At 40.3% G+C, this 17,218-nt stretch overlaps 2 protein-coding genes and 1 long non-coding RNA gene across 9 annotated transcripts in view; 1 reads left to right on the top strand and 2 right to left on the bottom strand.

Annotated features, from left to right (window-relative positions):
* The window catches only part of LOC122866462 (protein NLRC3-like), an 876,731-nt gene that overhangs the window by 497,018 nt on the left and 362,495 nt on the right, over window positions 1-17,218 (bottom strand). The window lies entirely within an intron of this gene.
* dipk1c (divergent protein kinase domain 1C) overlaps window positions 1-17,218 on the bottom strand; it is a 52,714-nt gene that overhangs the window by 2,934 nt on the left and 32,562 nt on the right. For 2 of the 3 annotated variants that reach the window (XM_044176207.1, XM_044176208.1), the window contains 6 exons: window positions 11,300-11,503; window positions 11,139-11,192; window positions 10,770-10,954; window positions 7,669-7,960; window positions 4,793-4,957; window positions 303-377 (listed from right to left, as the gene is read on the bottom strand). In XM_044176207.1, the coding sequence (XP_044032142.1) occupies window positions 303-377; window positions 4,793-4,957; window positions 7,669-7,960; window positions 10,770-10,954; window positions 11,139-11,192; window positions 11,300-11,503 (975 nt within the window). Of the gene's footprint in view, window positions 1-302; window positions 378-3,711; window positions 4,128-4,792; window positions 4,958-7,668; window positions 7,961-10,769; window positions 10,955-11,138; window positions 11,193-11,299; window positions 11,504-17,218 lie in introns of those variants that run through there. The other variant, XM_044176209.1, reaches the window with a different exon arrangement.
* On the top strand, window positions 4,860-7,662 carry LOC122866530. The gene is made up of 3 exons (XR_006375738.1): window positions 4,860-4,996; window positions 5,586-5,651; window positions 6,527-7,662. It is a non-coding gene; the product is annotated as an uncharacterized LOC122866530 (long non-coding RNA).

Consider the following 17,218-nt stretch of genomic DNA (forward strand, 5'->3'; position numbering starts at 1 on the left):
GTAATTTTTCTATTGTTGTTTCGGTTTATTGTGTACACACAACATTTATTGCATGTCCTTCTGTCCTCGACTGAATTTCATTGTTGTGCAAGACATTTTTTTCATTAAATATAAAGTACTTAGGTTGATGATTGTCTTCTATCTGTTGCTGTTTGCATTTATATGAAAAAACAAAAATACAGTAAAAAACTAAAGTATATTAATAAATAATACAAACATAATGATATTAGATACATCTAAATATAAAAGATACATATAAATATACAGTAAATAAAATAAAAGTATAATATAAACAGTCCTACCTGCAGAGGAAGCCCTGCTTTGGCCCCAAGAAGTGTGGGAGAAAACCACGGCCTGAAGATCTTCTCACAAATCACCTGAAGAGAGGAAGGAAAACAGAGATTAGTGAAGATGTGAAACAAGGAGAGGGAAAAAGTGGCGAGAGGAAGGGAAAGGAGAGAAAATATAGATGAATTATGGGAAGAAATAAAGTGAGAAGAAGAAGAAGAAAGATGGGAGATAAGAAGTGAGCAGTTTAAAGGAGAAAACATGAAAGGAAGTGGAAAGAAAAGGGGGGTGACAATGAGACAGATGAAAGTATGAAGGAGAGGAAAGAAAGGAAAACAGATTGGACCGAGTGTAGAGACGGGAGGAAAGGAGAGAGGGAAGGAGAGAGGAAACAAATAAAGATAGCAATTAAGTGAAGAGATGAAAATAAATGAAAAAGATAAAAGAAATGGAGAGGAGAGTATGGAGAAGTGACAAGAGGAAAGGAGAGAAATGAACACAGGAAAGAGAAGATAGGAATGGAGAAAGGAGAGGAAAGGAAATTAAGAAGCAATTAAGAAGAGATGAAACGAGGTGAAGGAGACAAGAGGAGAAGAGGTGAGAAGAGGTTTCGGATGAAAAGAAGTGAAGGAAAACGATAGAAAAGACAGGAAAGGGAAAAAGGAAAAGACTTGAAGAGGAAGGAGAGCAAGCGAGTGGGAAAGAGGTTAAAAGAGAACCTGCAGAGAGAGGGCAGGAAAGGAAAGGTAAAGAGGCGAGAAAGACAAAAGGTAAGTGATCCTGAATAGGATGCTTTTTTTTTTCTCTGTCATTATGCAGACGACGCCTCGCTTTTCATTATCAAACACACACACACACACACACACAGTTAAAAAGACAATGCCTCCTTTCTCTGAGGAGGTGATTGACAGGTGGAGGGTCATCAGAGGTCGTGCTCAGGAGACACCTGTGGAGCCTCAGATGGACCAATAGGACAGCAGCATGTCATCACCTTGTCATCAGCACCTTCTGTCCTGTGTCCAGTCTGCTCTTCACTTCTTTCTTCTCTTCTTCTTTGTTCGTCATTTTACCCTTTTTCCATCTTCTCCTTTCTTTTCTTTTCTCCATTCGTCACCAATTCTTTTGACTCCTTTTTGAGTTTCTCTTTCCTTTTGTTCTCTTCATCTTTGGTCTTCTGGGTTCTTTTCTTCATCTCTTTGCTTTTTTTCCCCTCTTCATCAGTATTTTTATTCTTTGATTATTTTAATTCCAGTTCATCTTCACTTTATCCCTAGTTTCTCTTTTCCACTTTATTCTCTGCTCTTTTTTCTTTTTGAAATCTGGTTTTTAAATTTCTCTTTCTTTTTGTTGTCTTCATCTTCGTCATCATCTTTTCTCTTCATCTGTATTTTTTGCTACTGTCTTCAGTTTTCTTCGATTATTTCCTCCTGTTTCCACTTTCTTCTCCTTTTTTCTTCCCCATTCACATTATTTTCTCCCCTTTTCAGGTTTTCTCTCTTTTATTTGCTTAATTTCTTCATGCATCTAATTTCTTCTTTCCCATTTTTTACATCTTCTTGCAACCTGTCATTACAACTAGCTGCTGTTACAGATCCCTGTTTGCCTCTAGCTTGTGTAAAATGTTAAAGTTCTCATAGTCTGCATCTTCTTTCTCCGCCTGTAACATCAGATGCTGCCGTGTTTGTGCATCAGACAGTCATCACCTGTAGAAAAATATTTTCCCTCCGTCTCATATCAACACATGATGAATGCAGGTATCTCGTATCATATGACATGTGATACAGGAGCCGGCAGGGTGATGAGAGTCTGTCCGGCGTTGTCATGGTGATGACGGTGGTGACGGTGATGTCCGGCTTGGCTTTTGTGTCCCAGACGTTTCCTCTGAGTCTGACGGGCCGACGCTTCAAAAATATAGGTTGTTATTATTATTATTATTATCATTATTATTTACACTAAATTTACTAAATTCAGTCATTTAAATAAGCGGTGTGATGTTACATAGTAGTCACAGTATTAAGTAATATTATTAATAGTATTCTGAATTATTTAAAAGTCGCAATGAAATCTGTAATTTAAAAGAGATTTCACAATCTGAGGAGACATGTTGCTTTTAGAATTACACTGATTAAAATGTAGTCAATCATGATCATTACAGTATAATTTTAATACCTCTTCTGATAATGGTAATAATTTTACAAATACTACTGACAAGTCCTGCTCAAAGAAAAAAACCCAACAACTTATAATAATTAATGTAATAATGTAAAATATAATTTTAATAGAAACATTTATTAATAATAATAATAATGATAAGTATGACTTAAAATCCATCCTCCACGGGTAAATGCTACCTTATGATCCAGAAATTATATAGATCTGAATTTGTGCTTTAAGTTAAGCAAATTAGCAAAAGTGCAAAATGTTGCACTTAATGTTGTTTATAACTTTATTTACACAGCACCTCTTAACAGTTTCACAAAACACAACACACAAAATGCAAATTAACAAGATAACTAAAACATAAAAAAGAATATTCAGAACGCTGATTTCTGACTTTCTAAAAGTAAAATATATGCATAGATAAAAATGACACAAACATTAACCTAAAACCAAATCATGACTTCGTGCTTTGACAAGTTCTTTCTTTTAATTTTAATCTTGTAAAAATTTTTATCTAGAAAATGTTTTTGCAGTAAAAAAAAAAATGCAATTTGTCACATTTAATATTTTTTCACAGATTGTATATTTTTGTATTTAAAGAATTTAAATAATTATTATCTAAAGCGGTAGACAGGTGTGTGAGAAAGTGCAGAAAAAGTTAAATTCCTGCATACTGTCCTCCTCCATGACCCAAACTACGTTTCTCTAATAAAGTCGGTGCGAGTGAGTGTGGAAACGTTTTCTTTTATATTTGAAGAATCAAAGTGACATGTAATACAGAAAGCTAACAACTTATTAATTTTAACTATAATTAATGAATGAAAAGGAGCATATGAACGAATCCTTTTGATATATAATGTGTTGGAGTAATGATTATTCACATTTATTTATACAGTATTTTCTTTCATAATTAAAATGAGAATTTTATACTTTAAACAACTTATTTGTGCTTTTAAATGATTATTTCCACAATGTCTTGTTGGTCAGTCAATATTGAAATGTACTGAAGACAAAAAGGAGAAATGCTGTGGAGTGTCAACAAAAATACAAATAACATAAATTGTCTTTTTATTTTTATACCTTCTTAAATATATACTGACCATAGACTTAAAGAAATACAATTGACTCACGGACATTTTTACAAAATTTTAGATTAGATTTATCTTTCTCTTTCCTCTGGACATCAGAAAAACACGTGATTAGATAAGAAAAGTTATAAAATAATACTCTGAAAAGAGTAAATAAAAATGTATTAAAAGCATATCCAGATTTCTAATATTCTTTATTTGTGCATATAATAAAATAGAATAAAAGAGAAAAGTGTACAATAACATAAGAAGATGCACAGGTGAGATAAAAAAACAACAACAGCTAGGCGATGCTTGCCACAATTTACAGACATACATATTTTTAAAATATCTAAAAGAAAAAGAATACATTTCCTAACAAATACCAGAGATAAAAGGAAAGAATTGGAAACAAGGATTACAATAACAAGTATTTGCACTGTATCATACCACTTTTACTTTTCTCCATCAAGAGAAGTTTTTTATGTTTCTTTTTTAAAAAATCAGTAGCTAATGGAAAACTGGCCACGGCTAGTTCTGTACAGCTGGCTATGCAGAAGATCAGATGATCCGGTGTGATAAGAGTGGATCTGAGATCTAGTTACAAAGAAACTGTGAAAGGAAGTGGGAAGTAAATTGTTAAGAAAGTGAAAAACAAAAGTAGCTTCCTGACGTTTACTGATGTTAAATATTTTCAACAACTCCAGGGTTTGAAATAATACAATGTGAGCTTTCCAGCTAGAGTTAGTGGCCATTCTAACACATTTATTTTGTAATACGAAGAGATAATGGAGACTGGTTTTACACACGCTTGCCTGAACTATATTGTTATAAGATATGAAGGGATAAATCATAGAGTAATTTCTTGATATGAAGATATGTCTTACTCTCCTTTTGCAACTTTGTTAGACACATAAGAGATTTGTTTTTTCCAGTTAAGCAAAGGAGAAAATTCATACATTATTTTTCATACAGAATTTTGCAGCTTTTGTTTTCTTGTGTTTTTCAATCTCAAAGACTAATGTTTTATTTTTAAAAAAGCAGTTTGCAAGTGCATTAATGATCTTTAATAATTTAAAATTCTTAAAGACGTTTGCTTCCTAATTTGTCATTTGAACTATAAATGCATTGAAACTGATTAAAGTTGACTTTCTCAGTTGCAGGTTGGATACATTTTACAAAAAGAATTTTATCTCTCAACATAAAGATCTAAATGCTGTATCCCAGAAATGAAATTATCACCAAGCAACCCGAAGAATAAACTTGCTGAGTCTTACCTGCAGGTTGCTGTTCCTGCGGCGGGGGCTGCACCTGCGTTTGTTCAGGTTACACCTGGACGAACAGTCGAAGAAGTTACAGTCGTCGTCGCTGCTGCAGTTCTGGTCCAGGATGTCCCTCATCTTCGGCTCAAAGAACGCCATGTCCACGTCGATCGCGACTACCTGCAGGAGACACCAGAGACAAAACTCAACTGTGTTTAGGTTCATTTTTTTGTCAGAATTTAAGTATTTAAAGTCGAACAGCGCCGACATTCAGACGAATGTTGATTATAACTAATTAGAAGTAACAACAATTTTGTGGGAACCGCTCTCACATTTCTGGCTTCGGAGGTGCTGTTCGGAACATCTCACCTGAATACACTTTTACAACGGTTTATTTAAGTATTCTGTATATACATTTTATAATTCATGAATTATTTATGATGTAAAATATTCATTTGCACCTTTTAATTTAATCATTTTATAACATTTATTTTTAGAAATTCATGTTATAAATTCAACTGAACACTTAAACTAATTTTTTGTTAAGGATACAAATAGTCAATTGATTATAATTAATTAGTGAAAACGTGTATAACTATTCAGGTGCCGCACTCCGGACTCCACTGAGCCGTACACAGTTTTGAGATCTTTATGAAGCACAACTTTTGTCATTTCAGGGCATCAAGTCATTGAAATGATCCACTGAAGTGTCAAGTTTGAGATGATTTGTTTTTTAAAAACACAAGTACTTCTATTTATATATATTTACAGTGTATTAATGTACTGCATGTCTTGTCTGTATTTGAAGTGGCTGCTGCTGAAGTGAAGTGAAGTGAGTTTGGTTTACTGGAACTTTAAGCCGATCTGCTGGCAGGTGAGTCCTCAGCCTCGGGCCAAGTTCGTCTCTGTTGTTACAACCTGTTTATTTGCTGCTGTGTTTGCTTATACTGCACGTCCTCCTCTCTCTTGTCCATCTTGATGTGAACAATAACAGTCTAATGGCGTATAAAGATCCAACAAATAGTGTCTTAAGTGGTTAAGTCTGGTGTTAATCTCATGTTCAGACTAAACCCAGCAACATGTCAGTCCGGCTCTCGGCTGCGAGCCCATTGGTTCCTACTGAAGATGTAAATCTTTAAAAACACAAATATACAGTTTCCTGTTCCTCAGTAAATTCCTCAAACAGCTGCTCGCTGTAGTTTTTATCAAACAAACAGGATTGGTTAGACAGACTTATACTTCAGTAAGCTTTTTACTGTCAGAGAAAACAAAAAGTCATTAAAATGTCTACAAGATAAAACATGAAATAAACAGGGAGGCTGTGTAGAAGCTGTAGAGCTGCAGCAGACAAACCGCTTTCTGTTTTCGTGGTGAACATTATGGCCGTTCTTGTTTTTATATGCAACATTTTACAGTGTTGGCATTATAAACAGTGAGTTGGTAAATGTGTTCCATGTCAACACTATTATAGGAAAAACACTAATCCTGTTAATACCCTAATAATGAGCCTGTGGTTTACTTGACATTTGTTGGAGCAACAAACACCACATTTGTTGATTTTTCCAGGAATCATGAGCCTGAAGTGCGAGAGATAAAATAGTTTAGATTCAGTTGTGATCGTTGGCCGGAGCCCAGCACAGACCTGACATGCTGTTGAATTAATGACAGTCTGGCTCATTCTGCTGCATAAACCATGAAACCATGTGATAACGCTGAGAAAACAACAAGACATTTGCTTTATTTTCTCAGCGCTGCTCCGCCCAAACGCTCGTGATGCATTTAAACTCAGCTTTGATTTGTGACTGCAGGAAGACACAGAAGGAAGGACGTCCAGTCTTCTTTGGCTTTATTTTTAGAGCTAAAATAAGCAAACTTCCACTTTTCATTTTAATATTACAGATGAATAATAAAGGATGAATATATCAGTTTGAGAAGTTTGATTACAAAGCGATTAAAAGTGACTATGAGATGATGATGACCTCAAAGAAAACTTAGCTTTATTTTCGCTGTAACTGTATTTTTTCCCATGAGATCATTCTTTATAAAGAACACTGCATTGGAGTCTGCTTTCAAAAGATGGACGTTGGCGATGCTGGACGTCAAGTTTCCTCCAAGAACAGCAAACATGGAGAAAACTCTGCAAGTAGCTCTCTCAAAAATAACAAAGTATCTTGTTTAAGATGAACAATAACTAATAATAATCAGAGACTTTACTCAAACCAGAGGGCAGTGAGGGTCAGTGCCAGAACATATTGTACATATCCATCTTTTTATAGAAATGACACATTTACAGAGTTATGTTGGAAATGTTTCCAAAATGAAATTTTCTATTTTTATAGTTTCAGTTTTCAGGAAACACTCTGAACATCAGAAAGTATCAGGCCTTTATCAAGGAAACTGAATGTGCTCTTTAAGTAGGGTTAGTGCATTAATAATGCAGAGATTTATGACCTTTTTGAACTTAACGGAGGATTTTACAGTACTTAGATTATTTCAAAAGATTTGTGAGTTTGTGTGTGTGTGTGTGTCGTCCCTCTGGTCTTGTGTTTCAGTGTGGACGAGGAAACAGAGCTTTTCTAAGATGATGTCATCAGCCTGCTCAGACACGCTATGAATGACCTTCTCTTCTCCAGCAGCAGGGTCACATCTTCTGCTTTAGACTGAAATAAACCTCATAATCCACCATCCGCTCTCTAAATTTCCATCTCTACTCTCTCTAATAGCTTTTTTTTTTAAAAAACATCCCTTTTATCTCTTTTCTTCCGGCTTTCTGCTTTGCTTTTATTCTGTTTATGTTCATTACATTCCCAGAAAACATTAAGGCCATTCAGACTTGCTTGGTGGTCACCAAACTGCCTTCAAAGTGAATCAAAACGTAGAGGAAAACTCACCGTCAGGTCCTTCCTGATGGCAAAGTTCTCTGGTTTGATGTCACATAGGTGCAGTTTGTGGGTGAAGTCGTTGTCAAAGTGCCACACCATGTCCAGAAAACTCAGCGCGATGCGATGCACCATCTCTCTGGCGGTCCACCTGCCCCGGGCTCCGGGTCCAGAAACAGCCACCTCCTCCAGGGAGAAGATGTTCTGGTCCCAGGCGTGTCCGGCAGACAGGTACTCCACAGCGTAGAAATGACCGCAGGAGCCCAACACCTTGGCCACGTGGGTGCTGAGGTCCTGCAGGACTCTGGAGAACAGAGCAGGAAAGATGAAGGTGCAGGACACAAGACACATCAGAGATCAGTTTTAAAGGGGAAATAAGTTTTTGATTGGACGAACTGTTCTGGTCGAATCTTCAGTACAAACCATGAAACACTGAGCTGAAAAGGTTCTGTTTCCGAGCGGCTGATGTCGGAGGGAAGTTAGCGGTTGATCTTTGTAGAAGTCATTGGATAAATTCAGCTGTCTGAACTGTGGATACATTTGAGATAAATGTGGCTTCTTCGGTGCAGTGTTTTGTTCCCGAGTGCAGTAACAAAGCCTTCTGAGTCTGCCTGCTTTTCCACTTGGGATAAGATAAGATTTCTTATCTTTCATAACTCTTATTTCTTTCAGCTCAGTGTCACTGTCAGAACAAAAACTCACACCGTCCATGTTTTAGGTGGAAGATTATGCATTTCTGTCACTGTGCAGCCAGATTGTGGTATAACCATCACATGTCTATATTTTAGTAGCTACGCAGGATAAAGTTATCGCACTTTTATATTGGTGTGGCTCTAGGGACGGCAATGTTGATCAGTCGGTCGATCCACCACTTTGGTCCAGACTGAAACATCAGCAGCTGCTTGACTGTGATGAAATGTGCTTCATCGTTCACGCTCCCCTCAGGATGAACTGTAATAACTCTGCTGATCCTCTGACTTTCCATCTAGCGCCACCATCAGGTCGACATGTTAACGTGTCCGACACTTTGGTTTCTGACCGAACACCTGCAGAGCTGATGATGCTCCCATCAGCCTCAGCTGCGCTCTGTGTTTACTGCTAATCAGCTAATGTTAGCATGCTAAACTAAGATGGCGAACCTTGTAAACAGGTCTGCTGAACATCAGCGTGTTAGCATTGTCATTGTGAGCATGTTAGCATGCTGATGTTAGCATTTAGCTCAGAGCACTGCTGTGTCAACAGAGCTGCTAGCACGGCTGTAGACTCTTTGTTTTGTTGGTACGAATCATCCGGTTTCCTCTGTTTTTATTTATCATGCCACAATGGAAACACATTTTAACTGTGTGTCATCCCGGTCATGAGAATGGCACACAGACTAACTGACTTACTAATGAACTAACTTACTGATTTATGTTACTCGGTGATGGAGAACGGTGCTACGGGCGACCGTAACACCTGGAGTTACAACACATTTTGGGGCAATAAGCCTAATTTCCAAGATACAACAGCAGGTGACAAATGAGTTTTACTATTCCAGCGGGGACAAAAACTGGCAAACATCACTTTGTATCAGCTGCAGGCCATTGTAGATTGGTGTATGAGCTAATATCACACCCTCTGCAGGTCAGACAAATCCCCCTCTACTGTCGTTTCTGTCCCTACATCCATCCAACCCCCTCCCAAGTACCGCACACACAAACACAGTTCTTTTTTAATGTCCTTAACTCCATTTGTCACCGCGGCTCTGTCCAGATAAGCAGCAGCACAGGTCACCTCGCCTCGTCTGTTTATTTTTGGACTCGGTGGAGTTTTGACTTCCAGCCCGTTGGGTCGTCTGAGCGTCTGTGCCCCTCGGACTGAAAACAAGCTGATGTCTTTCTCTTTTCGTCCTCCAGCTCTGCCCACAACGTTTCTGACATTTTCAAGGATGAGACGAGCTTATTTGGTAAGACGTCAGCACACAGTTAAATGTTTTGGAAGAAGATGGCAGAAACATGAGGAAAACTAAAGATGGCGTTGTTGGTCAGCCCGGAGTGAGACATTTCAACAACTAGTGGCCCAATGACCATAAGATGAGCTGTGAATCAAATCATGGTCTCCAGAGGAGGAATCCTTATGATTGTGGTGACGCTCTGACCTTTCTTCTAGCGCCACCATGAGGCCAAAACTTACATATCTCACAAGAAATAACAAAATCCAGTGGGCAGACTATGATTAGTCCTTCATGCTCTCCAGAGGGTGAACCTTTACATTTCTGATGCTGCATGAACTCTCCTCTAGCTTTCACTTTCAAATTTTAAATTTTTAGCTCCAAGATTTCACAAATAGATTTTTACAAATTTGAAATTTTGTTTTTTGTATTTTATGAATACAGATATCATATATACACACACATAAAGCTAATTACATCATGTTACATCTTTTTTTCTAATTGGTATATATATATATATATATATATATATATATATATATATATATATATATATATATATACACAGTATCTATCTTATTTAAACTCAGATCTGTTATTGCAGTCCGTTTAATGCAACCATGCACTTTTGGTGTACTTATACTTTCTTATGTTTTATTGTGCCTTGATACTGTAGAAACAATATTTCATCTCCGCTGTAAATCGTTATGGTTGAAATAACAAATTAATATAAAGTTGAACGTATGTGGACAGGGTGTAATGAGCGTAGCAGCCTCGAGGCGGACTAGCGGGACTTCAGACTTGCAGTTTTGTTGATTAAATCCTGCGCCATCCTTAAAGGTGTCAATATACTTCAAATCATTTTCTCACCAACCACGGCCACTTTACGCAGTGATTGGACAGGTGGGTGGAGGTGTGAAAGTAGGCGGGGTTTGGACTCTGTCGTCACTTTTCATGTGACCAACCGAGTACGACCATGCCTCAAAAACCAGACAGAGAATTTCGACTTCTGCTGCACCGAAAACTGACATTTTGAAATATTGTGTGATATATTCTGATATACTGTAACGAGAGCCGTTTGCTGCCCTGCATGCTTCAGATTCACCGCCGAGAATAAATCCACTTCTCCACCTTTCAGGATATTTAGGGGTAGTTATTCCCGGTGTGACTCTCGTTGTTTTACCTGAGAAAGGTGTACTCCTCCTGCTGCAGCAGAGACCAGAGTGAGGCTAGCTCTGCTCTGGAGTAACTCTTATCTCTGTTTTTCAGCTTCTTCCCCCAAAGTCTGGCCAGAGAGCTGTTATTTCCTCCTCCTCCTCCTCCTTCATCATCCTCGTCCTCCTCAGCCAGCCCCAGAGAGTTTCGTACCTGAGGTCAGACAAAAGGAATATGCAGCGGAAACTTTGGTACCCAGAAAAGTTGTGATTTTGTTACTTTACACCCAGCAGACATCAGTGTGAGTTCAGTGCAGAAGGTTCACACCGACGGGGCTGTAGTTTTTGACATTTGTCTGAAAAACAGCTTTATTAGCATCAAATGCCTGATGACTTACTTCCAAAGTGGCGTAGAAAACTACATCAAGAGGGGAGAGCTCCTCTGCTGTGTCCTGTTAGAGAGAGGAAAGGAGATTCTTTATTGTAAATCTTTTTCAATGAACTTTGATTGGGATCAATAATAAAAGTTCAAAGACTGGAAGTAAAGCGCAGGCGTCACCTGGTAGTCCAGTATTCCCAGTGGCTCGTAGGAGGAGAAATTCTCCAGTTTGGACTTGAGGATGACGGGGTTTCCTCTCCAGCGCGCCTCGATCACCTTCTTGCCGTTCTCGTAGTAGAGGCAGCGCTTGTACTCGACCAGGCCGAGCACACACAGATCCTCACACATGTCCCCCGTCACCGAGCCCTCGCCGAACTCCAGACACTGTATGGCAGAGCAGGAGGGACACACAGAGCAGGTGTATGGTCACTAAACCCAGAACAAAGTCGCATACTTGAGTGTTAGTTAAACTATAAATATATTATATATACGTTTATTATATCGAGTTTATTTCCCCCGTCACACGTTTTTATGACAATGTTGTTCATACTAAGAGAGTTTGTTAGTTAAATACGTGGTAACGCACATCGAGGTGTCCAGATAAAGGAAATTAGTAGACGTAGACGTTTGCATGGGGAAAAATAATAGTTCCCTCCACAGACTCAATTGTTTTTGTTGTAGCAAGACACCTGGAAGCGCCAACGAACTTATTAGAGAACATCATTACTGTTGAGACACGGACACAAAAAGAGACAATCGATAATCATTATCATTAATTTTGCAGATAAACTAAAGTATTGAAGATAATACATTTTGACCTGATGATGGCGCTAGAGAAGTTATTATAATTTATCCTGAGGGAGACATGAATGTCTGAACCAAATTTCATGGGAATCCATCTAATAGCTGTTGAGATGTTTCAGTCTGGACCAAAGTGGAGGACCAACATTATTTACTTTCAATACATTTTTGAATGAACTTCACGTTTTTAATTGCTTTTTCTTGAGTTGGCTAAATGTGGGGGGGAAAGTCAATATGGTGGAAAAAAGACCCTGTCGTCACCAAGACGATGCCATGAGCACGTGCACAGGCTGACTGGCTAACGTCGAGCTAGCTGAGTTAGCGAAGTTATTAATTGCTTTGCTTTGAACCAACACTTCCTTTTATAAAGTGACCCCGATACAACAGGCTCTGAGGTTATTTAGCGTCTTCTGTCAGTACACGAATCTGTCTCCATCGTGACCTTTAGCCTATCACAGTAATAAAAACACACACTCGTCTCCTGTGTAGCGTCTGAATAGCTCAGCGTCTGGAGGTGTGAGGGACGAGGCTGAGGATTAGCGTTGTTCTGGTCAGGGATTACCCAGCTAATCCTCGCTCTGCCCACATTCCAACACAAACATCAGTCAGTAAGGAGCTCAGAGACTAAACCCAGACATCACACACCTCCGGCTGTAGGTTTATACCAGCAGTGAAGCTACACACTGTTTGTGCTTTAACCAATTCCACAACATACTGTAAGGCCTTAGGGCCCAGTCACACCAGAATTTATAACAGCAAACATTTTAAATCAGTTCAATTAAATCAAATTGCTGCGATTAGTGGATTTTGTGTAGTGTTGAGCTTAGTGTGGAGAGAGCCCTTCATGTTAGCTGTGTTGCAGCATCCAGTGTATCCAGTTACAGGGACACTGTTTTTAGAACAAGATGTCACTGTTGAACTTTGTAAATGTCATTGTTCAGCGCTTACTAAATTCCATTCACCTCCACTGTATTAGATGTGTTGGAGGCAGAAATCTCAGAAACCAAAATGATGCGCGGCCGCGTAAAAGGTATGGAAAATACAGAAATCATATGAGGACTCGGTTCAGTCTCCAGTCCAGATCGGTGGATGAGCCCACGAGGTAATATGAGTCCTGGTTACAGAGGCAGGAAGCGTGACAGACAGAAAGACGGGCGAACGTACACTGAGAAAGAGAAGCAGAGCAGACAGATAAGGGAGACAGGTATGCAGACAGGGTTAATTGGCCTGAGAAAGAGAGGCTCTGTTATTAACTTCAGGAAAAGATAAAACCTGATGAAAGCAGGCTGGTGATGGATGATCCTCCATCTTTCAACATCAGACAGTTAATATGTTGAAGGGGAGAGTTTAGATAAGGTGGATATTTAGCCCTTCATCTGTTTCCTGAGTCCTGAACATCTGCAGATGCTCTGTGAATCTGGACACGAGCGAATGTTAACGTTTCAAGGCGCTGCATATCGCAAACTGACACGATGCTGCCAGCTGGATCCGATCTGCTCACGCGAGGATCACATGAACCGCGGCGGATCACGCTCACATCACTGACGACCATTTTACACATCACGCCGTCAGATTTCCTTTCCTTCCAGACAACCGTCCATTTAATCTACGCTTTATTTTTATTTATTTATTGTTAATGCGGCGTGATAATCACAGCCTGTACAAAAACACGTAGTGTAAGGAGACTCCTGTCATCCTCCGAAACATTACCTCAGGATCTTTTTAACGAAATGTAGTCATTTTTTAATCACCTCTGAAATTTACATGTGAAGAAATAAAATTAGTTATCGTGTCAGAGCTTCCTTGAGCAACATCTTTCGGCCATTAATTAAGCTGCTTTGAGAACTTCCCCAGTTCTGGTTCAGTTTTTAATGAATCTTATTAATACAGCCCCAAATCAAAACTTTGCCTCAGAGACTTTAAAGTCTGTGCAACACACAACGCCAGCTGTGCTCAGACCCTCATTTTATTTAGACTGTTAGAAATGACCAGATTTCCTCCTGCTCACCTGTCCTCCTGCTCACCTGTCCTCCTGCTCACTTGTCTTTCTGCTCACTTGTCTTCCTGCTCACCTGTCCTCCTGCTCGCCTGTCTTCCTGCTCACCTGTCTTCTTACTCACCTGTCCTCCTGCTCACCTGTCCTCCTGCTCGCCTGTCTTCCTGCTCACCTGTCTTCTACTCACCTGTCCTCCTGCTCACCTGTCCTCCTGCTCGCATGTCTCCACCTGTCCTCCTGCTCGCCTGTCTTCCTGCTCACCTGTCCTCCTGCTCACTTGTCTTCCTGCTCACCTGTCTTCTTACTCACCTGTCCTCCTGCTCACCTGTCCTCCTGCTCGCATGTCTTCCTGCTCACCTGTCCTCCTGCTCACCTGTCCTCCTGCTCACCTGTCTTCCTGCTCACTTGTCTTCCTGCTCACCTGTCTTCTTACTCACCTGTCCTCCTGCTCGCATGTCTTCCTGCTCACCTGTCCTCCTGTGTGTGTGTGTTGATGGACTCAACAGGAGTGGGAGGAGCAGTGTTGAGAGCCAAAGGAGACTCTGTAATTACCCCCCCGCCCTTTTGAGTTCCTAATAGTTCCTGCTGTCTTTCATCACAGTGAATAATACCCACTGCTGTGTGTGTGTGTGTGTGTGTGTGTGTGTGTGTGTGTGTGTGTGTTGTCGTAGCTCTACTGCTGCTGTTGAGCGCTTTAACAAAATCAGAGAGACTATTACTACCATAAATCTTAAGTGTTAATCCTCGCAATCATCCATTTTGGTAGAATATGTATGGACGGCGTTTGTACTGTACTTTTCCCAGAGTTTCCTTTCAGTGTGTAGTGACTGCAGAAGATGGCGGATGAATGGCGGACGAATGGCGGATGGGGGTATATACACTGTTGTTTGTCAAGAAATCGCTCCAGCACATAACTCCCTCCACAACCACAAACTGCGGTTTTTTTGCGTGCAGGTTAAACAAACGCGATGCAACATGTTCATCAGTGAGCTTCAGCGGAGCTGGTAGGTGCACTGAGCCAGGCCAGCGGGTTCCCCCTGCTTCCACTCTCTACGCTAAGCTAGGCTAATCACGTCCTGACTCCAGCTCTGTGTTTAACACACAGACAGGAGATTAATATCCATCTGAACAAGTGTTGACATCTGAACGCTCAGTGTTCTTAACTGTGAATAAACAACAGTCCAAGCGGTCAAATGTGCTTTCCATCCGTGCCTTAAATATTAACTAATGAAGTTCACATGGGTTCATCCTTGTTTACGCCCCCACGCTTCAGCATCCGAGCACTTAAAAACACACACACACACACACACAGTGGCATTGACAGACACCTTTTGATTTGTATTCTTGAAAGCAGCAGTCCAGCTCAAAGGGTCACAGCCGAGGTGCAGACTCTCTCCCCGATGCCCACTTTACGTCTGCACTTCAGCTCACAGCTCTGAATCTTTTCAGGGTTCAAACTGACGATTGTGGCTCTTGTGCAACAAATTGGAAACGTGCTTTATTGCTTCAACTTGAGATACTTTTCTTGAGGCGCCTCGTCCGTGGGGACCACACAGCGCTGACTCCCTTTTAAAGAGGAGGAATTCTCCCAGTAGATGAGGACATCTGCAGGTCTTTATTCCAGCGCTGTGAGCTCTGCAGCCTTCGCATATCCGCTCTAATTCCCTGGATTTCCTCCGCCTTGCATCACTCCAGCTGCTTCCTCCTTCCCAAACTCTGCAGCCTTTAAACTTTCCCACCGTGCAGTTTAGAGAGGATCAACTTCCACTCACTGCTGTGTGTGTGTGTGTGAAAGGGAAATGTGTGTATTGAGGATATCTGCAGGCATTTGTGTGTGTGCATAAGCTAAAAAAAGGTTACGCGTGGTATTTTCTTTGTGTTGGACTGTCTGTATCACACTGAAGCTGCTGAGGTTGTTCTGCTCATTATTATCTATATTTTTACAGGCATTCTGTGTTTTACACAGTATTTTTGTTCTTATTTAGAGGAAGATCAAAACTGATTTATGTACTTATTCACGGCATTATTGTTTTTTCGATGCACACTCCAGGAACATGCAGGGAACTGCAAATATTCCCAATCGTTTTTGTTTTTTTAAAAACTTTTTTCACTACACGAAACATATAACAAAAACAAGATGATTAAAAGTTAACAGACACGATGGGGGGAGATCAGGAATAATCCTCGGGAAGTCGATATGTGTCTTACGTCTGTGTGTTCAGATGTGAGTTATTACTCCGGGAAGGAGGGCGATCTTCGACTAAACGTCACCTCACGCAGTCACTTTGCTTCACGTCCGAGTCTGTTACAGGCAATATCCTGTCATTTCCCAGAACCATGAGTTTAATTCCAGAGGAGCGCAGGGAACGTTTTCCTCCCCACCTCCCCCTCTATATCTTTTAAATATCAGTGGCTCTCCTGGTTTGTGGGACAGGGGTTGTCAGCCCGTTATGCTGCATCCATCCAGCTGCTGATTTGAGACGCAGCAGGTGTGTATACACCTGTGCAGATGTTCACATTCAGCCAATGGCTGTTCAGGAAGTAAACACAGTCTGTCTCTCAGTGTGGATCTGATGAACAGCAGCGAGCGCCAGAGTCCAAACGAACAACATGGATTCAATTAAGAGCCTGTCGGCCGCTGTCAGCCAAGGTTCAGAGCAGCTGATTCACGGCAGCAAACAGCACAACGATCCAGAGGCTTAGTTTGGCCGACTCCCCTCGAGCCAACGACAGAAACAAATGGGTACAGGAAGCAAACGAGCAGACTGGAAGATCTGCTAATGAACTCCGTCTGCCGAGCTGCAACGTGACCGCAGGGGGAAGCAACATGCTTTCACATCTCTCCGTGGCTTTTTACTTGAGTGTTTCCATTTTTCCTCCACTCCATATCCGAGAAAAATATTGTGCTTTTTACTAGCTGGAGTTTTCTCTCCTTCTTTTCCTCGCACGTTCTTACCTTCCTCTCATCTTTCTCTCGTTGCTTCCTTCCACCTGTCTTTTACACTTTCCTTCCCTCTTTTCTTTCTTCCTACTGTCATTCTGCCAACTTCCCTACCTTCCTCTCTTCCTTCTTTCATTTCTTTCCAGGTGTCCTACCTTCGTTCTTACCTTTTCACTTTTCCTCTTTTTTCCTTTCCATCTTTTATTTTCTAACTTCTTTCCTTCTCTTCGCCTCTGTCCGTTTTTTGTTTCTTTCAGTTTCCTTTTTTTTTTGTCCTACAGTGATTTTCTTTTATTATTCCTTCTCTACTGCCTTCCTGTTTTTCTTTAATTCCTTCTTACTCCCCCTCTTTATTTATCTT

The sequence above is a fragment of the Siniperca chuatsi genome, linkage group LG19 (genome assembly GCF_020085105.1).
Source record: "Siniperca chuatsi isolate FFG_IHB_CAS linkage group LG19, ASM2008510v1, whole genome shotgun sequence".
NCBI lineage: Eukaryota > Metazoa > Chordata > Actinopteri > Centrarchiformes > Sinipercidae > Siniperca > Siniperca chuatsi.